Source organism: Pseudoliparis swirei, chromosome 18 (assembly GCF_029220125.1).
Source record: "Pseudoliparis swirei isolate HS2019 ecotype Mariana Trench chromosome 18, NWPU_hadal_v1, whole genome shotgun sequence".
NCBI lineage: Eukaryota > Metazoa > Chordata > Actinopteri > Perciformes > Liparidae > Pseudoliparis > Pseudoliparis swirei.
In genome coordinates this window covers 7,724,004-7,750,533 of record NC_079405.1, presented here as the reverse complement: position 1 = coordinate 7,750,533, position 26,530 = coordinate 7,724,004, and the positions used below count along the sequence as shown (strand labels likewise).

Below are 26,530 nucleotides of genomic sequence, written 5' to 3'. Positions count from 1 at the left end.
CACAGGGACATGCCATCACACCTTAAGAGAAGGACGCGCGAGAAATAACTGATGGAGGAAAGGTTTTTGAGTGAGGAGAGGAAGACTCTTGTCCTCTGGGCTCGGGCTAGATTGCTTTCTCTCTGTGACCCTGGAAGTGGAGGTGGGGGAAGGCCTCAGCCTGGGGGGGGGGGGGGGGTGAAGCCACCCGGGTGTTAATTTGCACCTGGATTCACACCTCCAGCATTCCATCAGAGGCAGAGAGCGTCAGACCGGGCGAGACGATAGCACACGTCACCTCCCATCAGACCTCGCGACCTGCCATCGATACGACATTGCTGCAGGGCGATTGGATCCCCCCCCCCATCATCCTCTCCCTCTCCTCCATCCCTCTCTCTCTCTCTCTCTCCCTCTCTCTCAAACTCTAACCGAGCCAAGACACCTCTCTCGTCGTCCGGTCCCGGACTGCTGAACCCTCTCTTGTCCAAAAATGAGCCAAACGTAATAACAGCGTGGTCCGGACCTGGCACCACAACGCCGGCAAGGAAATGATGTTTCCGAGTTTCATTGGTTTCTTGGCCTGTGATAAGTCGGCGGGAATTTTTTAATCCGTGACCTCGTGAAAATATGTCGACCCCCCCCCCCCCGCTGCTATCGTGTCTCCCATCCCGTCACCTCGCTCTCCCTCCCCCCCCCCCTGCTGCTCCCACCTACTTCTTGCCCCCCTCTGTCTTTCTCCCGGCTACGCTGTGCTTAAAAAAAAAGAAAAGAGGAATCGACAGCAGGTGCGGGACACCTTTGCTCCTCTCCCAATTACCTCGCCAGTGTATAATCCTACCCAACCTCACCTCCCCCCCCCCCCCAGTTCTGTTCGGCTCCGTGGCTCCCCAATTACAGCGACGCTCGCTCCCTCAGGCCGTCTCCATGCGCGCGGCTGACCGACGCGACACGGGGTGTCGGCCCCCCCCCACCTGAGGGAGGCCGATGGCCAGGCTCCACCGGGGCTCGGTGTGACTGGCTTTCCATGGCCAGCCGTTCGCTGCAGCTCACACCAGGCGGCCTCCTGCCCTCCTGACACTTTTTTTTCCTGCTGAAAGACTCGTGGACAGGGCGACCTGGCCGAGGTTTGTCTGCAGAGACTCTGAGGGGTTTTGGTTTGAACAGTTTAAACGTCGATGTGCCAGCGTGTAAGTACACCCGAGTGTGAAATGGAATGGAATTTAAGGGGAAAGTGCTTGCGTCTGTTCGTTATCGCTTTCCCCCTGAATGGAGCACGAGGGCTTCGGTTGTGTTTCAGAAGGGCTGCAGAGGAGAGCTGAATCGATTAGGTGGTCTAAACTATTTGGGCAATCAATTCCTCATTTTAAAAGGATTTTGCTGAAAACATTTTTCTATGTTTTATGTCATTGTCAGCAAAATATTTTTGGACTGTAGTTCAGATGAAACAACAGATCATATTTAGTTTTGGAACACTGGGACAACTCATCAATTAATTGAGGGAATAATAGGCAGATTAATCAATAATGAAAATAATTGTTATTCGTGGCCCTCCTGAAAATTGCGGCATTTCTTGCGAAATATTACTAACTATTATCCTCCTTGAGTGATGATCAGATCAATACTCTTTTAAGGAGAATTATCTCTAAATAAAAAAAGGTTTTAATTTTATTCCATAACAAATGCCTCTCAGATGAGCAGATCAATATTTAGAGTATCTCTCAGCAAAAAAAAAAAGAATTTAGAGAAAGAAACAAACTGTATGCTTCTGAAAAGCCCTTGGTGCAGCAGATACAAGTTTATCTTTAAGGGCAGTTCTATTATCTAAAATGATTTTGTTACCGTCGAGCAGAGGCGGTCTCTACGCCTGCCAGCTCTCTATTCCTTCTTATCTGATGTATAGAAATTCAAGACGCTTTAACAAGGCTAATAATATGTTTAGTCATCTGTGTTTTTGTGTCAAATGGAAGAAGATTCTTATCCATCAAATATTAGCGCTAGAGATTATTGGACGGTATTGTATGATAATGTGAAAACAGAAGCAGAGGAATACATTGAATTGTGTCGCGGAACGATTATAATTCATGAAAAGAAAGAGTCCTTGTGATATATACCGTGAATAAAATTATTTTCTTGTTGTCGTCGCCCAGCAACATCTGCCTCTCTTCGCGATATTCCTCCGGTCAGCCGGTTGTCGTACAGATAAACAATGAAAGGGATGGCTTAGTTTTATTTGCCTGTCAGCCTCCTCCTGTGTACAATTACCTTCAACGCCTGATGTCAGATAGAGAGGGTGCTGCTGGGAGAGCGTAGCAGGGGCCTGCCATTAAACCCAAATTAATCCTGACGCACACAGCCCGAGGCGAGGCAGCGGCAGCGGCGGGGAAATTGGTCCGACCCTACACATTCATCATGGAGCGTGACACGTGCCGAGGCCCCGGTCAACATGCCAAGAGCTGCTCCACACGCTCACGTGCGTGCACGGGCATCCTCCTCTGCTCTCGGCCAATCCGCTGCCGCCAGCTCGGCAGCCAATCGGGCGCGAGGATCTCTGCTGGAAGATGTCGAGGGGCTGAAGGGAAGGGACTGTGTCAACGCCGCACACTGTGAAGCAAGGATGCATTCAAATTCATATTGTGCCGAAGCGGCGGCCTGAATACTGATCGGGGCGCATCGGGCCCGTCCTACTTTTTTTTTTCACGTAGAGCTCGACACTCTCACAGAAAATATCGCCGTGAAAACACATGGTGTGAGAGCGGCAGAGATGAAGAATAAAGAGAGTCAGATTGAGTAGAGTGGGAGAAGGAGAGAGCACGGAGCATGAGATGCCGCTATACAAGGCTGTGTCTCTGATGTGGTGCTGGAGCCCCGACAGGAAGGGAGGGAGAGAATATCTATTTATGACGGCGTGTGGGGGCAGATGTGGGCATGGAACTGCATGCCGTCGCTATATTTTGCTCTCCACGTAATGTTTGTGTTTTTGACAAGCACGTAGAGTACTTGTAAATGCAGTATTCTTGAGAGCAGGTTTCTGACTTCTTCGAGGCTCCGTACCTTTGTAGGTGTCTGCAGCTGATGCAGAGCATTATTAATGCTTGTGGAATAAATGATGCAGAGCATTATAAATGCTTGTGGAATAAATGATGCAGAGCATTATTAATGCTTGTGGAATAAATGATGCAGAGCATTATTAATGCTTGTGGAATAAATGATGCAGAGCATTATTAATGCTTTTTTAACCTGGCAAAAGTGGTACTTGCAAATATTTTTTTTTCATGACTTTAAACCATTTTTCTGACTTTGAAGATGGAGGCAGTATAATTTGTTTCAATCAATTGGAAAGTTTTTTTTTTTTCATTTTCATTTATCTTTTTTGACATTTTATTGAACTGTAATGTTATGATCTCATCTTGTGATCATTTTACAATTTTTTTGAGGTCAAGAAAGAAAAAGAAAACAATCGTATTCACCAGCAACTGTTTTGATTATTAGTATTTATGTATTTTAGTCACAAAAATCTTCCCTGTTTCTTTTTTATCATAGTACATTTAATATTTTTGAGAATTTGACTCTTGGTTGGACAAAACAAAAGATTTGAAAGCGCCATCTTTGGCTTCTGGAATATCTGAAGAGCATGTTAAAGCCACTTTGTAAAAATAAGTATTGAACAATAATGAAATAGTTCACAAAACGCTGCAGAATTCAAGTGTTTAATAAAAGATAAGATGAGTTAAACCACAGCAGCAGAAATACATGAACAGATGAGTCATAACTTTAAAACATGGACACATGCATTGTGAACATCTACTACATGAAAATGTAGCATGACGACTGAATACATATTAAATATTAAAAGAGCGAGGGCACAATAAAGTCACAAATAGAATGAGAACAGAAAGTTTATTCATCAGTATTAATTTGGTAGATCTTGTTATTATATTGTAATCGCTGAGCCCTACTTCTTCACATCAGACATTCATATGTATTAATATTAATATCTTGTAACTGAAAGCTGTTACATGTAGGTCAAATTTAGGCCCCCCCCCCAAAAAAATCCAGAATTGCACATGTAATATATAATCGTCAATCCTGATTTGTCTGGAATTTAGATTACAGTGACCTTAATCCGTCACCTGACTCCACCCAGCATCCCTCTGCTATGTCAGCGGAGAGAGAGAGAGAGAGAGAGAGAGAGAGAGAGAGAGAGAGAGAGAGAGAGAGAGAGAGAGAGAGAGGGGGGCAAAGATAAGAGCACGGGGTCATTAAACACCTAGAAGGGAGACACAATTCATGTGAGGGGACGTTACGCTGTAAATTAAAAAAAAGAGCGTATGGAATAATGTCCCAATAATTCTCTTGTACTTGAATAAAAGGCCTGAATAGGTTCATGATTGTGTTACATTGAGAGAGAAAGAGAGAGAGACCTCTGCTATTGATTGCCAGGCATGAATTAAGGTGTCACCGCGTTGACGATGAAAGGAAACGAGAGAATCAGTGAGTGAACCGGTGACCCGCTCGGATTAGGCGACGCACCGAGGAACAATGGCGGGGCAACGCAGCCAGAACATTCAACCTCTTGTCTTCTCCTAATTGTTTGTTTCCAACCCACCAATTCCATTTAAATTCGTCACTCTTCCAACAGATAAAGCATTTCTCTCTGGGTATAAATGAAATGTCTCTGCGAGCACATGAACTCACTGTCTGGCTAACAGCCAAAAGGAAGTCGCTGCGAATACATTTTGGATTGGTATAAAAAGTCAACAATTTCAAGAACTATTTCATGTGTTCCTAATTTTACATGAAATGGCTTTAATCCAGCCATCTCTGCCCAGACTCAACTGAATGGCCACATTTGTTTTCATGCTGTGCTAACAACACAGTCAGAAAGGTGTGGGCCAAACATATGCACCATCACATGTTTGAACACACACACACACACACACACACGCGCCAAGTCAACTAGTGGTCCCTGAGCCTCGGTTCAGTCACCTCAAGAACCAACATCTATAGCACTTTGGCTTTTCCCCTTGAAGTCGGTCCGCAGAGGGAAAGAGCAGAATGGCAGCGTGACCCAGAGCACAGCAGACTAAGTGGAGAGAGAGAGAGAGAAATAACTGTGACTGTCGCCACCCAACCGTCGCACAGGCAGGATCAATAAAGCAAAATCACATAGTTCTCACCAACTAATCCCCGGTTCAAAGATCTGATGGGAAACTGTGAGTTTGTCCGAGTGAGAGCAGCGAACCAGACACCACTCATTTGTAGTAACAGTTACATTTATATTCGTTTATATAAGAGGCGTGACTCCTGGTCGTAGCTCAAACTCACAGATAATAGAAAGCAGATTATTTTATGTGGATGATAGAACATGAGAGAAATAAACTCGTTGGATTACACGTCAAAGACATGGTAGGATTTAAGTCTTCTACCCATTTATGAAATATATAACGTTTTCACACCAAATGACTCAATAGTAATACATTAAATGTCATATTGTCCATGGTAACAAAAAGTATTACATTTAGCAAATACACCTGACTAGGAGGCTATTGATTGTACCGGAAGGTAATCAAAAGCAACATCATTTCTTTAATATATTCATCACATAGATTTATAGATTTAATTTTGTTTTCCAATCTTCCCTCTGAAGATAGAAGAGCAGTCACATAACAGATTATTCAATAATTCAGAGACATGATAACCTCCGTTTGAGTATTGATAGATTAGATTAGAATATATATTTTCCTTTATTAGTCCCACAGTGGGGACATTTCGGGATCCCAGCAGCGGGTGCACATTAGAGTATTAATAAAAGATCAAAATAAAACACAAAAACAATACTAAATACTAATATTAAAATACTAAATATACAGAAGAAACAAAATACTTACATTGCACATGGATACAATTGGTTGATACATGCATTTATTAGATATGAAACAATTCATTGACAGAAAATTAATCAGCAATTATTGTGGTTAGCAATAATAATTTGTATTTTTTGTGTATTTCCAACCACTCAGTTTGTCTCCGGTGATGGTAAATGACTGTCGGTCACCTGTAACTTTGTTCTGACATCTCATTAACCAAACGATTGATCAAGAATAAAATCAATATGTTAATCTATAAAAACAAATACGTTTTGGTCACAGCCCTAATAGGCTGTTAGGCGAGTAATCAATGAAACATTTAGTCAATACGATGACATCATGGTCACAAATGCCCGATTGCCCATCAATTTCCATGAACCAGAGGTCAAATACAGACCGCAGTGCAAGTGCTCCAATTCAAGAAGCCTCATGCACGAAATGTCTGGCTTTCTCTTCTTATTTTCTCGAAAAATTCTGAACCGATTCTGAAAAGTGTTAAAAATAAACTTAATAGAATACCTCAGCTCCGACCGGCCCGCGTGCCGCTGGAGCTCGCGCGACCTCGCGGCGACATTGAAAATAATGATCGACATGCATTTTCCCTCCCACGCTACAAACAAAAAGGAACCTTTGCAATTAGTTTGGAGTATTAAATCCAGTGTAGCGCTATAAATAAAGCCCGCGGGGCAAAGCTTATCCTTCCATTCGATCGACTAGATTGTAAAGTGCACCGACTACGAGTTTCAGCGTATTCACAAGGAACCGTGAAAAGTCTCGGACGAGGGATCGAGAGAAGTGCGTAGATTCAGTGATTTTGTTTTTTTAGAGGATTTGGAAGACGATCACATGCTCAGTGATCAGTACAGCTCCGGGTTAGGACCCCAGATAGGGAGAGGCTTTGATGGCGTGAGCCCCCGTTGGACGCATCCCATCAGATTGAAGCAGGTTAAGCTGCTCGGGCGACTCTTTTCGGGTATCTATCATCCCTTTTGGATGGTGGAGTTTTAATTATTAGACGATGAGGAGAAATGGGCCGTGGAGGGATAAGTGATGGAAAAGTTTGTCTCAAGGGCATTAGCCCTTCAGATATACAACCATGTCTGTGTGATCATTAATAATAATAATAATAATAATCCATTTCATTTATATAGCGTGTAAGATATTCAAAAAAAATCACAATTCAATCCGAGTGCAGCGTGTGTGTGTGTGTGTGTGTATCTTTGATAATGCTTCACCACATCCATCAGCTGACTGGCAACGTCCAATCAGATCCATGCAGGTGTCACGTTTTACTGTTAGTCTGATGATTCATGCCGACGCGTTCGTGCGGCGGTCACGGCTCCCTGCAGCGCCCCAAATGTAACGGCGTAACCGTTGGACGTGAATGAAAGATTCCTCGATGCAACGCTCGCTGTATTTGGTCCAAAGAGTCTCTAAGATCTCTTCTGCTGTTGAGATTTAAGAAAGTCAAGAGTCTAGACGAGTCGGCCACGTGAAGCAATCACTAATGTCATGAAAATATCAGACTGAGGAATTTTAGTTCATCCGAAGAGCAATTAGTGTTTCTAACTTCAATCGTAAACAGTGCATATAGGGTCAGAAACCGGTTCTCTCCGGATCAGAATTGGTAAGAGGAACATTGGAAATGTATGCACACACAATATTCACACGATGGATTCATCTGTGAATTACTTGATGGATGCATTCATTTGTCATTTAGTCTTTTAACCCTTGTGTTGCCTTCGGGTCAATTTGACCCGATTCAATGTTTCACCCTCCTGTCGCCTTCGGGTCAATATGACCCGATTCAATGTTTAACCCTCCTGTTACCTTTATATTTACTAACATATTTTACCCTTGAGGTCAATATGACCCCAGCTATTAAAATCTCCAGAAAATTATTAGAATTAATATTGTTTTCCAAGTTTAAGTGTGAGGTACTTTATGTTTGTTTGTTGACTCCCGAAAGAACACCGACATTAAACATTGAATCGGGTCAAATTGACCCGAAGGCAACACAAGGGTTAAAACAACCAAAACTGTCCAACCGTCTGAGCCCACGTCTCTCTCTCTCTCTCCTCGTCACTGTCGCTCTCGCCCCGTCTATCGGCATCTCTTTCCATCTCCTCATCCGCAGCCTCGTTCTCTCGCCCTCCATCTATTTGTATCAGCCTCTTCCTCTGCCAGCTCCTCGTCCCTGTGCTCTTTCGGTGCCCCCCCCATTGCTCCGTCTCTGTAGGGCGGCCCCCGACGTCATGGCACATGGCCGCAGCAGCATCCTGGCTATAAATAACTCCATCTCGTGGCGATCGCTTCCAAGACCAGAGGCAGAGCAGTCTGTTGTCGTCCCCCTCGAGAGACGCTCGAAGGGGACGGCGCAAAACAGCCTACTGCCGCCGAGACCTTCGTTGCACTTGGCGAACAATTTGGTTCTGGATTCTATCATTTTTTTCTCCAGCCAAACGTCTGGTCGTGAAGCGGTTCAAGTGCAAAGACTTATCGAAGCTTGATGGGCAGAACCGTGAGGCGTAGCACAGCAGACCCCCGTGGTCCACGCGAGGCGGTGTTGGTACCAAACACGGGTCCCGTTGAACCATCGCCAGGGTTCGTACGGTCATGGAAAACCTGGAAAAGTTATGGAATTTAAAAATGGTTATTTCCAGGCCTTGAAAAAACAAGTTTTATCCCAAAGATTTTGGAAAAGTCATGGAAATGTTTTATATTCATCTTTTCATTTACACAGTTTGACTAAAGAATACACATTTATATAAATATTTATTATTTGAAGCAAACTATTTGTGTCATTAAAGGTAATCCTAATGTATACCCCGAGATCTCACAAAATGTTTGGTCATGGAAATTTGGTTTAAAGTCCTATAAAGTTCATGGAAAAGTCATGGAAATCCATTGGTCAACACATGTATGAACCCTGCATTGTTCTCCATCTGAACACTTCAAATAATTGAGTCCAAATATACAATAGGCCTTGTTTATAAAATCTGAGGAGAGCTAAGTTCTCCATCGATTAAAATGTCTGACAATTTTTACTGTCGTTATCATCTTATTTTATCAGGTGAACCAGATATTTCAAAAGACACGTAACTTCAATCCCAACTTCGTTTTTACACTTGTGTTATTGAGAAAATGTACACGCGTTAAATACGTCATGAATAAGATCATATAAAATACATTCAGGCGGAGTTAGCATGCTATCTCATTCTTTTCATGTGGTCTCATCAATAAAACAAAACAAAGTACACTAGCCTGTCATATGAAATGCAATGGTGTAAGTAGGTCACACTTATCGGAACCATACGAACATTCAGGCTCCCTCCGGTGGCTCAACGGTGTACTGCACATAGACGTGTTCAATTGGTAATCAATTAATCTGGGGATTTTCCCTCCTTCATATTATCGTAACTAACTATCAGTTCCACCAATCATGTGCAGCCTCCTGTAGGCGATGCCAAACTTCCAATATCTATTAACCCAAACTAATAAAACTCAGACTACTTGTGAGCTCCTGTCGCTACTTCACAATAAACAAGGCTATTCGTGGAGCAGTCCCCCCCCCCCCCGTGAGACGTTTGTGGTCAATTTTCAAACCTCAATCGGAAATCGATGACCTTGTCTTGTCAATGATCTCTCCCAAGAGTCGTCCCGCTGTCCTTCCCATCTCGTTTGTTGTGGAGATTCGCCACGTGCCTTAGTCTGTGAACTTGTGTCAAAGCGACCGCCGGAATACCATCACTCCGTTTCTGCTGTTCTGTGTTTTCAGGGCGGGAAAAAAACATTTTCTGATCATTTCTCTCCGTTAAGCGTTCAAACTTGTGATCTCCTCGTTTGTCAGTGTGGCGAAGGGACTGATTGAGATGTTCCAGTTCGTGTTCTTCCTCCATATGGAATGTATAGCGCTGCACATATTGCGAGCGCACAGTCCATTAGTCATGCTTCTGGTCCTCGGCTCTCCTGACTGTGGGCGCTTTATGGAGACGGAGCCTCCTCCGAGTGTGTTTCTTTGCTCAGAGGATAAGTTAAAAGTGTTAATTTGACACGAAAAAGCTCATTTCTGGTTTGCGCATTACGCCTGATGCCATCAGGCTGGTCTTCTTTATTTCATTCCAATCTAACAGTGGTGTGTGTGTGTGTGTTTCTGCTTCCAGGTGACGGTAATCCCAAGGAGAGCAGCCCCTTCATCAACAGCAGCGATGCTGCCGCGGAGAAGAGCCAGCAGTATGACGGCAAGAACATGGCCTTGTTTGAGGTACGGCCACACGTTGGATTTGTTAATGCACACAATCGGGCCTGATCATAATAAGCGGGTTACACTCTCAGCCTCATAATTCAGTGATTGAATAGGGGCTCTGACATCTGTTAATGAGGGTAATTACTGTGTGAAGGGCATGTTGGAATGCATGCAAATATCACACTGCTCCAGGAGCTTCAGCGGGGCAATTTGCCACATCTCTGCACAAATGTGTTTACATTGTGCTCTCTGTGGGATTTTTTTGTTTAAACAGGAAAAAAAGTTAATTAAATTCGAAAAGGTAAACAATTTATTGAGTAAGAACTTCTTCTTTTTTTAGATGGGTGTAGCACAGTACCAGAAAAATAACACTTCAGAATAATATTAATAATAATAATAATAATAATAATAATAATAATATTAATAATAATATTAATAATAATATTAATAATAATAATAATAATAATAAAATAATAATATAATAAAAATTATAATAATACAATTATAATAATAATACAGGTTTGAATGAATAAATATTAGCTGAGAGGACTAAAATTCATTGCATTGCCTTCAACAGCCTGATGAAAACACTGACTCCAGCCCTTGCATGTTGGTGTGTGTGTGTGTGTTTGTGTTTGTGTGTGTTTTTGTGTGTGTGTCTTTGCAGGAGGAGATGGACACCAGCCCCATGGTGTCGTCTCTCCTCAGCAGCCTGGCCAACTACTCCAACCTGCCCCAAGGTAGCAAGGAGCACGAGGAGGCCGAGAACAACGAGGCCGAGTCATCGCGCAAGAAACCTGTCAAGGTATGTGGAGGAAAAAAAATCCACAAAGACAAAACAGTGGCGTTCACGCTGACAGTGCACACATGGACGCATCCTACACAGGGCTGCCGCTAACGATGACGACATCTAACTATTTTCTAGCGATTAATCTATCAACTAGATTACAGGGTTATGGCGGGGTTGGTTTTTATAATATATATAGGTTACATTCTCACAGCATATCAACGAATCAAATACTCTGACAAAACAATACAAATAATCCGATACCTGTGGCTGTCTCAGGGCTGTGTTAAGGCCCGGCTGTAACGATGGGGCTGTGTCGGTGGGCTCTGGGTGGGGGAGCAGGGTGGATCTCAGTGTGCTGCAGTATGGAGGAAGACCCTTTTAAACACATATTCAGGGACATTTCTAAGGTAGCAGACAAGCAATTTCTCAGCTTTATGGATGTATGTATCAGCTGCAAGGACAAAATACATATTTTAAAGAAAACCAAAACGTCCGTCGATTTAAAATATTGATTTTAAGGCATTTTCAGCATCAGCGTCATAGATTAATCCTATATAAATGATCGCGGCAGCACACATCCCATGTTGTAGAGATAACAGTTTGATATAACTTTATATATCCTGTGGGAATCCATTAGCAGAAAAATACAATTCACACAGGAATGAAGTTATAGCCTATCCACAATAACTACCACAGAGAGCTGTCACTGTAATATAGTATCTTACATTTGGCTGCAGTAATGGGTCTTAATGGTAATTGTGATTTGATAATGATACAAAAAAAAAAAAATTCTATTCTGAAAAATTGAGAATATCATATTCATGTTATGACCTTTAAATACCTATAGAAATACCAAATTCTCACTTTTTTAATGTTTTGTTTTTGGTGAATATACATTATAGCCGGCACATATTTGTATTTTTTCCCAATGTCATCTTCTGTCTCTCTCTGTTAACCATATTCTGAGCTGTGCTGACCAGAGGACGACCAGGTTGGCTGTAAACGATGCTGATCTTTGTCTCCTGTAGCAGCACACGCAACACATTCTTGATTCAATTCAATTCAATTCAGTTTATTTGTATAGCCCAATTTCACAAATTACAAATTTGTCTCGGAGTGCTTTACAATCTGTACACATAGACATCCCTGCCCCAAAACCTCACATCGGACCAGGAAAAACTCCCAAATAACCCTTCAGGGGGAAAAAAAGGGAAGAAACCTGGAGGAGAGCAACAGAGGAGGATCCCTCTCCTAGGATGGACAGATGCAATAGATGTAATGTGTACAGAAGGACAGATTTAGAGTTAAAATACATTCAATGAATATGACAGAGTGTATGAATAGTTCATAGTAGGCATATTCCACGATGGAGACCTCCACGATCCATCAGGCAGATGGCGGTGGGGAGGAGGAGCGGAGTCTCAACAGGACAGTGGCGTAGTCATGAGCAGGAATTCCACGACCCAGACGATCCATCAGGCAGATAGGATCTATGCCGTCTCATAGGGTCCGATGACCCCATGAGACGTAAAGTCAAAAGGACTTCCGGGAGAAAGCAGAGTTAGTAACGTGTGATTGAGAGATGAAAATTCATCCTTAAGGAGAGAAAAAGAGGAGATAGGTACTCAGTGCATCCTAAAACGTCCCCGGCAGCTATAAGCCTATAGCAGCATATCAAGGGGCTGGACCAGGGCAAACCTGATTCAGCCCTAACTATAAGCTCTGTCAAAGAGGAAGGTCTTAAGTCTACTCTTAAACGAGGTGACTGTGTCTGCCTCCCGGACTGAAATTAGAAGCTGGTTCCATAAAGGAGGAGCTTGATAACTAAAGGCTCTGGCTCCCATTCTACTTTTTAAGACTCTAGGAACTACAAGTAGTCGCGCATTTAGTGAGCGTAGCTCTCTAGTGGGGCAATATGGTACGACAAGCTCCTTAAGATATGATGGAGCATCACCAATCAAGGCTTTGTAGGTTAAGAGAAGAATTTTAAAAGTGATTCTTGATTTTACTGGGAGCCAGTGCAGAGCAGCTAGTGCAGGAGTGATGTGATCTCTTTTCTTAGTTTTAGTGAGAACACGAGCTGCAGCATTCTGGATCAACTGGAGGACCTAAGAGATTTATTAGAGCAGCCTGCTAATAAGGAGTTGCAGTAATCCAGTCTCAAGTAACGAACGCGTGAACCAATTTTCTGCATCTTTTGAGACAAGATGTGCCTGATTTTTGAAATATTACGTAGATGAAAGAATGCAGTCCTTGAGATTTGCTTTACGTGGGAGTTAAAGGACAAGTCCCGATCAAAGATAACGCCAAGATTCTTTACAGTGGTGTTGGATGCCAGGGCAATGCCGTCTACAGAATCCACATCACCAGATAATTGATCTCTGAGGTGCTCAGGGCCGATTAAAATTACTTCGGTTTTGTCTGAGTTTAACATCAAGAAGTTGCAGGTCATCCATGTTTTTATGTCTTTAAGACATGCTTGAATTTTACAGAGTTGGTTGCTCTCCTCTGGTTTTATCGATAAATATAGTTGAGTGTCATCTGCATAACAATGAAAGTTTATGGAGTGTTTCCTGATAATATTGCCCAAAGGAAGCATGTATAAGGTAAATAAAATTGGTCCAAGCACAGAACCTTGTGGAACTCCGTGATTAACGTTGGTGGTTATCGAGGCGTCATCGTTTACAAATACAAACTGAGATCGATCTGATAAATAGGATTTAAACCAAATTAGTGCCGTGCCTGAAATGCCAATCGACTGCTCCAGTCTCTGTAACAGGATGTCATGGTCAATGGTGTCGAATGCAGCACTAAGGTCTAACAAGACCAGGACAGAGAGAGTCCTTTATCTGCTGCCATTAAGAGGTCATTTGTAATTTTCACCAGTGCCGTCTCGGTGCTGTGGTGTTTTCTAAATCCTGATTGAAATTTCTCAAATAAACTATTATGATGTAGAAAGTCGCACAACTGATTTGCGACCACTTTCTCAAGGATCTTGGAGAGGAAGGGGAGGTTAGAGATCGGTCTGTAGTTAGCCAATACCTCTGGATCCAGAGTGGGCTTCTTCAGGAGAGGTTTAATAACAGCCACCTTGAAGGAGTGTGGTACGTGGCCTGTTAGCAGAGACACATTGATAATATCTAATAGAGAGCCGCCAATTAAAGGCAAAACGTCTTTAAGCAGCCTCGTCGGGATGGGGTCCAAGAGACAGGTAGACGTGTTCGAAGTAGAAACCGTTGAAAATAATTGGTGCATGAGGATGTTATATCTGGAGGAAAGTCCGGTGAAAATGGCCTGCCCCTTGTGATCTAATCCTTTTATTTCTGCAGAAAATCAATTACAACTGCAAGAGATTAGTTTAAAGTGTGCTGCAGTAAAAAAGAGAAAGGCACTAATGGGTTTTTTATGTGTTTAATAAGAAAAGGTTGAGTCTTTTCTATCAGGTTGTGAGAACATTCATGGGGGAGACTCCAATTAAGTTTTCTCTTTTTTTTCCTTTCTTAAAGCCAATGTCTTATTTCTTTGTATTTCTGGCCCCTCCTCCATGAAGCCCACTTGTTAACATGTTTGGCCAGACACTCTACCTCCCACTGAGAGCTTTGTTCGGCTTCTGATTCATGTCCTGCTTTATGCCCTCTGTTTGTCGCGGTGCCATACATTTATGGAATTGTAATGGTGTTCGTTAGAGATCAGTGACACTAATTCAATGGTGTTGAGGGTCATTTCACCAATTATGAATTTGAAGACAATCTCATATTTCAATCCTATTTAGGGGCTTTCTTTGCAAAGTTTTCTTTCATTTCACAATTTTGACATTTCACATTAATATCCAATAAAAAAAATATCTATATAAAATACAGGTTGTAAATGCATTAAAATTAAAATAAAGCCAAGAGGGTGTGAATACTTTTGCAAAGCAACTGGACATTTCTTTGCTGTTTATGTTACATTTGCTGTAATATTGTTTATTGTTGTTGTTGATGCGCATAAATATGTAAATAGTTGCTTTTTATTTTTGTAGGTAAGTAATTACAAGAAGAGGCTTTTCAACAGTTCTATATCAGCACTTGGTCCTTATTATATATATATATACAATTACAATTTCGTGTCTTCCATGAAAACTCACTTTTATTTATCAAATTAATTGAAAGTTGAATAGAAAATATAGTCAAGACATTGACAAGGTTAGAAATAATGATTAATATTTGAAGTATTAATTTTGTTCTTCAAACTCAAGCCTGCCAAGGCCAGTTGTATAGCTTATATCACCAGCATAACGCCGCTGTGTTAACATAATTGCACAAGGGTTTTCTAATCAGACATTAGTCTTCTAAGGCGATTAGCAAACACAATGTACCATTAGAACACTGGAGTGATAGTTCATGGAAATGGGCCTCTATAATAACTATGGAGATATCATTGTGGTCTGACGTTTCTAATTCTAGAATAGTCATTTACTACATTAACAATGTATAGTGTGTATTTGTGATTTTTATATCTTTATTGATCTTTTATTGAAAAATTGAAAACAAAATATAAATCTAAGGACCAAGAACTTTGAATGTAGTATACAGGATCAATCTCAGAAAATTAGAAAAATAGATAAAAGTTCTTGCCTTTCTGTTTTGCAATTAAAAATTATTAATTATTAAAAGAATAACAGGCTTGCAATATTTCAGTTGATTTGTAATGAATCCAGAATGCATGAATGCATTGTTTTTTTACTGCATTACAGAAAGCTGAAGAACTTTATCACAATATTCTAATTTTTCTGAGATAGTCCTTGTATAGGCATATATATATATATCTTTATTCCAGACCATGGGTCCATAAAACAACACAATACAATACGAGGAATACGAGACACCGCTGCAGCCAAAAATCACAAAAATCACCGACATAAAAACATTTGTTCCATTGCTTCCAGAAACAAACAAGACGAATACCTGGTATCACTGCTGGGTCAGCCACAAATTATGCCATCGGATAGAGAATTTTGAGCTGAAAATGCTTAATATTCGTAACTGCTGTGTTTGCCTAGTAACTGTGTGAACATTTGGCAAATCCATTGTGAGAACATTTTCTCTTTTTTCTTTTTTAAGTTTTCTCTTTTGTTTTTTTCTTCTTAAAGCCTCTGTCCCTCCGTAAATTGTCAGCTCTGGCCCCTCCTCCATGACCACTCTCCCCTGTGGAGCTTTCCTTTGGCTTCTGATTCATGTCCTGCTTTATGCACAGCTTCTGATTCACGTCCGCCATATGCATAATGTTGTGGTGCTCCGTTTTACCTTTATGAATTCAATGGTGCTCCGTTAGATCATGACACTTCAATTGTGTGAATTGTTTATTTCACATCTTTTATGTAGAATTAGGGGCTTTCTTTGCTAAGTTTTCTTTCATTTCACAATTTTGACATTTCACATTAATATTTAGAAAAAAAAATACATATCAAATATATATCAAGAAGAAAATAAAATTAAAAAATACAGGTTGTAAATGTGAATACTTTAACAAACATAAAGCCAATTCTCATGAATTTATTTGCAAATTGCTGGTAATATTGTTTATTGTTATGTTACATTTGCTGATATATTGACTGTATTGTTTTATTTTTTAAAAGACCGATTTACAAGAAGTTGCTTTTTATTTTTATATCACAATTTGGTCCTTATTATTATATATATATATATAATTATCCCTTATTATTTATATATATATACAATTACAATTTTTTGTCTTCCAATTGAATAGAAAATTATCAATAGAATTAAGTTGAATAGAAAATATGATCAAGACAACCATGATTGAAATTATTTTGTTCTTCAAACTTCAAGCTCAAGTCAGGCCAGTTGTAAGCTCAATTATATATAGCTAGCTTATTTTCAGCTGCTGTAACTTTTCAGCTGTGCTAACATTTCTACACACAAGGTGTTTTTCTTCTAAGGCGATTAGCAAACACAATGTACGATTAGAACACTGGAGTGATGATAGAACACTGGATAGTTCATAATACCTATATGGAGATATTATGGAGATATTTCATTAGAGGCAGGCGTTTCCACCTAGAATGATCATTTTGTGTAATGTATATTTAGTGTATTTTTTAGTTATATATCTTTATTGAGAAAAAACAGTGCTTTTCTTTGAAAATAAAGAACATTTCTAGAAGTGACTAAGAACTTTTGAATGGTAGTGTATATACAGGACTGTCAGAGTATTGTAATATAAGTTCTTTGACTTTCAATTATTACAATATTAAATTAAAAAATATTAAAAAGAGAATAAAGGCTTTTGCAATATTTCAATTGATTTAGAAATGAATAAGATGCATTTGTTTTTGTTTTTAAGAAAATTAAGAACTTTAACCTACTTTATCACAGTAATTCTTCTCTCTCTATATATATCTTTCTTCCAGACTCATGGGTCCATAAAACAAACAACAACACAAATACTGTCTGAGACCTTCCTCCCATTGCAGCCAAAATCACTCTCGGGATTAAAACATAAAAAACATTTGTTCCATTTGAGCGAAAAAAGGCAGACCTAGTATCACTCTCGGATGCTGGGTCAGCCAAATTATGCCATAGGATTTAGAGAATTTGAGCAAATGTACCGTTAAATACTGTTAACGTGTCCACCTGAGGGGCGGTGGTGCCCGTTGCTGGGAGATGACCAAACATAGCTCCGTGATTCCCGTCACGTCATTAATCCCAAATAGCACCAAATTAGAGAAAACATACACTCACGGGAGAGAAAGGAGAGAGAGAAAAGTTTAGAGGCTGTCAATCCTGTAATCAATCTAAATCCCATCCCTGTTTGTATTGTGTTCGCCACATCTCAATCATCTCACTAGCTTCTTTCCACATCCCTGGCTGGGTGTCCCTAGAGCAGTGCAGGAGATGCCAGCAGGAAGCCGAATGAAGGCACGCTCAGGCGACAGACAACCATGTAAGAAATGTGGGTTTATGGTGGTTTTAACTTGTAGGGCCGGAAACGACGCATATGAGCGACATGGGCGCGGACGTGATAGCGACGGCAGCAATACCCAGATAATAGTCCAAAATGGCCAAAAATGAAAAATGGGCGGAAAAAATGAAACTGTAACTACATGTTCGCTAAACCACATGAAGTGTAGACGTGAGACAGGTTGACAGCTGACCTATGACAGCCTCCTCTGCCCGCCTGGAGCAATCAACCTTTTTTCTTTTCTTCCTCTGATTTATTTGCTCTTTCTTTGTGTGTGTGTAGGTCAGTCTATTGTTGCCTCGCGCCTGTGATGAGCTTTTTTTTTTTTTTCCTCCTTGAATGAAATCCCCGATCGGCCTGACGACTCGGGGCACCGTACCTGATGTCTGGATCCTGACGTCCTGAATCCAGAGGAGGAGGAGTGATCGTAGATGGAAACATTTCAAACTGACAACGGAGATGAGATTTCGAGGTACAATCGACCTCATGACGGTATTGATTTCTTTTTTTTTTACAAGCCACGGTGATCAAAACAGCACAAACAAACAGACTGCTCAAGTGCATAACAATGGAGAATAGTTTTTGGACGACGGATTTTCATCCCAAGGTCCACTCAGCCACATCTCACCAGCGGTTTGCTCATTTGCAGTGAGATTGTTCAGTTGTTACCACATGACCTGAGTACTAAGTAACCACTGTAGTCCAGACTTGAATATGTCATCAACTATTTGATGGAGCAATTTGGACAATTTGTGCAGACAGTCGTGGTCCCCTGAAGATAACCCCATCATCACTTCCAACCCCCTACTACCCTCAGTCAGACCACGCCCATCTTCAGACTCGGCCTTCATGCTGATCTCAACAACACAAAGTCAAGTTGTATACTCCACTGCTGGACCAAATGGACAGAAAAGTTTAAAATCCTGAACCAGAAAATTTTAATACTTCAGGCCAAGTCATCAAAAGACTCCTAATACCGCCTTCGGTGGCATTTGTTTGGCGTTCAGGAACTACCTTGCAGGTGATTCGGACATTTACAATTTGAAAAAGTTGATTTCTTTTCAAGATAGTCTCCTGGAACTACTTTATATATATAAGGAACAGTTAGGAAATACAAGCTTTTAGTAGCCAAACAATATTCGGGCATAGGCGGAATCAGTATATTTATATATATATATACAGTATATATATAAATATAAATATATATATCCATATATATACATATATATATATATACATATATATATATATATACGTATAAATATATAATATATATATACATATATATATATATGTATTTATATATATATATATATAAATATATATATTCCCCCCCATTATATCCCAGTTGTCCCAGATGTAAGGTGAATTTGTCTGGTTCCCCTCAGCTCGGCTAACCCCGGAGGCAGGTCTAATCTTCCCCCTGTCACGCCAACCCCTTCAATACTTTAATTAGTCTGCACGCTACACCAAGCTGCTGCTTCTCCAATCAGCAGCCTATTCCACGGGCAATCTCTCCATCGCCATGAGAGGCTTTTCATTAAGGCAGCCTGTGGCGTTTTATCGCTCACACAGCGGCCCTGTTTCTCTCTCTCTCTCCTTTCCTCTCGCCTTCCCTCTCCATTTCCCGCTCCCCTCCGTCTCCCTCGTCCTCGCTCTCCATCTCCTCCGTCATCGGTCCCTGGTGTTAGCGAGGCTGCCGGGGAGGGCGACGGAGGCAGCGGTCTTACGTTGTCGCAGTGGGCAAAGCCAAGAGTGGCCGTGTGGTTGGCGCGCGGCGTGAGGGAGCAGGCCGGAAGTCGCACGGGTTCAAATGGAAACCGGTCGCAGCAATTCTGCTCGGGAGTCTTCTTTCTTTTCCTCACTCTGTTCCCTTGAAATCCGACGTAACAAGGCACCTTCTCTTGATTAGCATCTTTTTAAGCACTTCAAGTGTTTTACTTAATGCGAAGAAATGCGTTGAAAGGCCATTTAAAGGAGCTAGAATCAATAGTATCATACAGTGTGGGGTTTTTCTCATTTCATCTGATCCAGATAATTAGATTCCCTCTGTGGTCTTCGAAGAACCTTTGGCATCTTTCAGCTCATCGATTTGGTTTCTGGTCTGCAACTTCCCTGTTGCGGGTCACTGATACCGCTCTCATGAAGGACTCTTCGAAACCCTCAGCGCCATTTCTGCATCGCACCAAACAGAAGCCAGACGAGCGACTGGCGTGTGAACATCTCGAGGCATTTAGCAGCTAAACAACCAGATATTTCCCCGAGGACTACATGGAGACCAAGAGACTGCACCCTGGACTGCACACGGGCAAATCACACCCATTTTTTAAACACAAAATAAGGCAAAGAATAATACACAGATAAATAAAATGTGCTAAATGACCCGCGTGTGTTGCCTGAAGATCAGAATGAAAGACTTATATTCTTAATTATAAGAAATGCATTTTGCTCCTGATTCGTAGAGATTCATGAAAAGATCAGCACGTTAACACACATGTTCCATAACTAAATGGAAGCTGGTGAGGATGATTTATAAACAGGAGGAAAACGTTCAGTTCTCTTAGAGAGGAGAATTATGGCCACGTCGTCCAGAGTACGTTGATTTTTACGACGTGAGACCTCTAAGAACTTGTTTTAGATGATGAAAAAGCGGACATTGGTGCTATATATTTGTATTTGACAAGATCTACTCTTAGTTTAGTTTAGTTTATTTCGATCAGCAATAATATACAAAAATCAAAATTTCAACAAAAGAAGAAAGTGGCTGACCGAAAGGGTCAAGGCTGAAGCTATCAAGCTTATAAGTGCCCTAACCTATGATTTCACGAAAAAACTTATTTCAGGGACCCATATACAAATACCTATATATATATATATATATATATATATATATATATATATATATGCTATATATATATATATACTAGTGTTGTGAAAATAACGCCAAGAACTCAGTTATTCAATTACAGGTTTAACTAGTTGTTTTTTAACGACGAACGTGATGCGCAGGAATGAGCTCCAATCCGCCTGTTGTTGGTCGCCGACCAAAAAAGTCACTTGCAAAATGAGCCTAACACACCTTCAATCTGAACTCTGTCCGCTCTCATGCAGGCGGTCTGTTCATCGGTAATGATCCTTCCGCAGGTTCACCTACGGAAACCTTGTTACGACTTTTACTTCCTGTAGATCAGGGTCTCAACACGTCGATCGCGACCTGCCAGTCGATCGCGCGTAGTGTTGGTAGATCGCATGACATTAAAAGATTGGCCCGCCCCTGACATGTTCTCTATAGCACGTCTTTGTTCTTTTATTAAACTAAACGTCTGTTGTTGATCGTATCTCCACAGCAGCATGTCATTTCTGTCTCTTCGCGTTGCGTTAACACTTATCGATCTCCGTCTCGCGCCACAGAGCTCCGTGCGCGCGCATCGGACCGAGCAAAAAAGTCACTTGTCAATCTGTCCACCTGTCCGGGCGGTGAGGTTTCAGCTTTGCAGCGGTGTTCCCGCCGTCCCTTTCATCACGGCCCAGTTCATGAAGAAAACCCACACAGTCAGTTTGCCTCAGCAGCTGCTAGAGGAAGACTAGAGGCCTTTAGATTGTATCATGGTGGAGTTAATGGTTGACAAACAAGAGAAAATGTTCTGTTTAACCCTCCTGTTACCTTTACATTTACTAACATATTTTACCCTCGGGTCAATTTGACCCCAGCAATTAAAACCTCAGAAAATTATTAGAATTAATATTGCTTCCCAAGTTTAAGTGTGAGGTACTTTATGTTTGTTTGTTGACTACCTAAATAGCCCTTTAAATAAATAAAAAAGTTGATATTTCTTATATGTTTGACACAGTGAAAAACAGCCTGGGGTCAAATTGACCCCAAAGAACACCGACATTAAACATTGAATGGGGTCAAATTGACCCGAAAGGTATCAGGAGGGTTAAACATTCTGTTTAGGATGAAGATGTATTAATGTTCCATATGGAAGAAAACTGCTAAATAACTGCTGAGTTGCAGCACCATTGTATAGAAGAATGTATAAATGTATATATCCGTCTTTTGTCATAAATCTCTATGTTCTCACAAAATATACCGAGAATATCGGTAATATGTGATTAATCATGATTAATCCACAAAAACCTGTGATTAACCCGATTAAAAATTTTAATCGTTTCACAGCCCTAATATATACACATAAACATATATACATATACCCATTCACATACAAATACATATACATACAGTACATACAAATTCACACACCCATATATACATATACACACACACATACATAAATACACACACATACATATACATACACATACACCACACACACACACATAAATACACACACATACATATTTACATAAAACAATGAACAAAAACTAGTCCCCATTAACCGTTACTTATGATGCTTCATCAATGCTGTTACGTCTACTTCTCCAGAGTCATGTCTTTCAATTTTTTCTTGAATATCACCAGATTTTTACTTTCCTTGATGTCATCAGTTAAAATATTCCACTGTTTCACCCCACAGACTCTGGCTTGGCCTTTTTATTATTTGCTCTCTAAAGTCCGACAGTACATATCAACTAAATGTAACACAATCATGAACCTATTCAGGCCTTTTATTCAAGTACATTTTCTAGCAAGGCCGGATGTGACACGGCAACGGCGAGATGAGGCGAGACGCTGATAACGACGACGACAATGCAGATAATGAAAGGCGTCGTCCCAAAGGGGGCGTAAAAAATGAAACTGGAACTACATGTTCCTTTAAACCATAGTGCATTAGTATATAGTTCAAACAACTTCTCTATGACCTTCATTGATCTGCCGCCTGAAACAATCATGATATCTTTTCTTCCTCTACAGTTATTTGCCTTTCTCCTCGATCAGTGTTTCCATTTCATTTGCCTCGCGGTGAACTTTTCCTTCCTTTTCCTCTGCCGACAATGACGATATTGACCTCGTGGCGGTACTGATGTACTGTCGGCCTCTGAATCAGTGCGTGAGGCCTGTTGACACATTTTCATTATGGAGATAAGTTTGGTACAATCGACCTGTGGCGTTGATTTCTTTTTTTTTTTGTGGTCATCCAAAACAGCACAAACAAATGGAGAATAGTTTTGGAATGACAGTTTTCATCCAAGGTCCTCATACATCTCACCATGGTTTGCTCTATTTATGAATTGTTCAGTTATTACCACATGACCTGTTTAAGTAACCACTGTGGTCCAGGCGAGTCTCATCAGCTGTTGATGGAGCAATTTGAATAATTTGTCTGAACAATTATTGGATCCCCGAAGATAACCCATCATCACTTCCTTCTCTTCCTCAGACCGCCCATCTTCAGACTGGTATCATGCTGATCTCAAACACAAAGTCGGTTGTATGGCGGCTGCTGACTCCTGTGGATGGTGTCCACAGACAGACATATGAAGTTTAAACACTAATAAAGTCATAAGCACTCACCTGCCATGGCTCCGCCTCAGGATCTGTCGGGTGAGACACATGCTGTCAGCATGCCAGTCACAATTTATTGACCTCTCTTTTTCAAGATAGTCTCCTGGAACTACTTTATATATATAAGGAACAGTTCTCGGGAAATACAAATGTAGCCGGTAGCAGCTTTAAACAACATAAACATGATTATATATACAGGATATCTCAATTTAAATATTGTGACCGGAAGTTCTTTATTTTCTAATGCAGTAAAAAGCAAAATATTATTTACAAATCAACTTTGAAATATTAATATACTGACTACTTGTATGTGCTGATATGGCTTACAACAAAAACTCTAAAATCCTACCACTTAAAATTTTAATATTTCCTCAGACAAGTAAAAAAAAGTTATAGCAATGAGTGTTTGTCAAGGCTCAGGAAACCTTGCAGGTGTTTCGAGGTTAATTGAACAATTCAAGTGATTTTGTTTAATACCTACTGACACTTTCATGATATTCTAATATTTAGAGATAGGATGTTTGGGTTTCTTAAGCTGTAAGCTATAATCATCAAAGGCACCAACTCGAATCAGGCTGAAACCATCATGTTCTATTTCTGAAGACAATCCTATATATATAAATATATATTCCCCATTATATCGGTGTCCCAGATGTGAGTGGTTGTGGATTATAAACTTGAAACAACCCGAGCCAAATTGTCTTGCGCACTACCACTCACTTAGCCCCTTCAATACTGTAATTAGTCTGCACGCTACACCAAGCTGCTGCTTCTCCAATCAGCAACCTATTCCTGGGCAATCTCTCCATGTATGAGAGAGAGGCTTTTCATTAAAACGCCTGTATGGCATTTATAACTCTTTAGCGTACTGTTTCTCTCTCTCTCTCTCCTTTCCTCCTTCCTCTCCATTTCCCGCTCCCCTCCGTCTCCCTCGTCCTCGCTCTCCATCTCCTCGTCGCCGGTCCTGTGGTGTTAGCGAGGCCTGCGGGAGGCTGGCGATCTGTCGCGGTGGGCAAAGAGTGGTTGGCGGCGGCGTGAGGGCTGGCTGAATGTGGTTTAAATGGAAACGGTTGCAGCAATTCTGCTCGGGGTCTTCTTTCCTCCTCTGTTCGCCAATCCGGTAACAAGGCACCTTCTGCCAGTTAGCATCTTTTAAGCACTTCAAGTGTTTTTGTAATCACCCGAAATGGGTGAAAGGCCATTCAAAGAAATTAAGTCAATAGTATCAGCATACAGTGTGGGTTTTCTCACCATCTGATCAGATAATTAGATTCCCTCTGGTCTTGAAGAACCTTTGGCATCTTTCAACTCATCGATTTGGTTCTAGTTACCTTCCCTGTTCTGCGGGTCACTGTCTCGCTCTCATGAAGGACTCTTGAAACCCTCAAGCATATTTCTACCAAACAGAAGCCAGGCAGCTAGGCGTGTGAACTCTCGAGGCATTTGGCTAAACAGATTTCCCGGAGGACTACATGGAGACCCAGAGACTGCACCCTGGACTGCAGGCAAATCACACCACATTTTTAAACACAAAAATAAGGCAAAGAATAATACAGATAATAAAATGCTAAATGACCGCGTGTGTTGCCCTGAAGATCAGAATGAAAACATATTCTTAATTATAAGAAATGCATTTTGCTCCTGATTATTGAGATTCATAGAAAGATCAACACGTTAACACTATTCCACCTTCGTATGAGCTGTTGAGATGATTTATAAACAGGAGAAAAGCGTTCAGACTTCTCTTAGAGAATTATGGCCACGTCGTCGAAATGCGTTGATTTCCACAATGAGACCTCTAAGAACTTGTTTTAGATGACGGCGGACATTGGTGCTATATTTTGTATGTTGACAAGATCTACTCTTAGTTTAGTTTAGTTTATTTCGATGTAATATCTTTAATCAAAATTTCAATCCCTTTCATCACGGCCCAGTTCATGGAAAAACCCACACAGTCAGTTTTGCCTCAGCAGCTGCTGGAGGAGAAGACTGACCTTTAGATTGTATCATGGTGGAGTTAATGGTTGACAAACAAGAAATATTCTGTTTAACCCTCCTGTTACCTTTACATTTACAACATAATATTTTACCTAAAGTCAGTTTGTTAACAATTCATTCTCAGAAAATTATTAGAATTAATATTGCTTCCCAAATTTTAAGTGTAGGTACTTTATGTTTTGTTTCGTGACACCTAAATAAGCGCTAAATAAGAAAAAGTTGATATTTCTTATGTTTGACACAGTGAAAAACATTATAGAGGTCAAATTGACCCCAAAGAACACCAACATTAAACGATGAATGGGGTCCAAATTGTGAAAATTATCAGGAGGTTTAAACATTCTCTGTTTTAAGGATGAAGATGTATTAAATATTCCATATGGAAAACTTTGCTAATAACTGCTGAGTTTGCTTTTTGTATATAGAAGAATGTATAAGTATATATCCGATGTCTTTTGTCTAAATCTATGTTCTCCTACAAAATATGCAGCGAGAATGTCGGTATGTGTGATTAATCATGATTAATCTGACTGTGATTAGCAGTTAAAATTTTGTCGTTTCACAGCCTAATATATACACACCGACATATATACATATACATTCACTTACAAATACTATACCTTTGGTACATACATATTCACACACACATACATAAATACACACATACATAAATACACACATACATACACATACATATTCACACACACATATATACACACACATACGTATTTACAAAACAATGAACAAAAACTGGTCATTAACGTTATGATGCTTCATCCAGTACTTCGTCTACTTCTCAGTCATCTTTCATTTTTTATGAATATGCAGATTTTTGCTCCTTGATGTCATCAGTTAAAATATTTACACTGTTTCTTACAGACTCTGAACCTTTATTATTGCTCTCTAAGTCCGACAGTACATATCAACTAAATGTAACTTTAATCATAGACTATTCAGGCCTTTTTATTCAAGTACATTTTTTAGGCGAGTGCTCATGCAAATTATAGGAGACATTATTCCTCGCTCTCTTTTTTTTCTTCTTCTTTTTTTTTTATTTACAGCGTGGCGATTCCCTCACATAATTGTGTCTCCCTTCTAGGTGTTTAATGACCCGTGCTCTACCTTGCCCCTCCCTCTCTCTCTCTCTCGCTCCTCTCTCTCCTCTCTCTCTCTCGCTCTCTCACTCCCTCTCCCTCTCTCGCACTCCCTCTCTCCCTCTC

At 40.7% G+C, this 26,530-nt stretch overlaps 1 protein-coding gene across 7 annotated transcripts in view; it reads left to right on the top strand.

Moving 5' to 3' along the window:
• slc12a5a (solute carrier family 12 member 5a) overlaps positions 1-26,530 on the top strand; it is a 176,084-nt gene that overhangs the window by 99,161 nt on the left and 50,393 nt on the right. For all 7 annotated transcript variants that reach the window (XM_056438382.1, XM_056438378.1, XM_056438383.1 and 4 more), the window contains exons 2-3: positions 10,010-10,110; positions 10,760-10,897. In XM_056438382.1, coding sequence (XP_056294357.1) covers positions 10,010-10,110; positions 10,760-10,897 — 239 coding nt within the window. The remainder of the gene's footprint in view (positions 1-10,009; positions 10,111-10,759; positions 10,898-26,530) is intronic.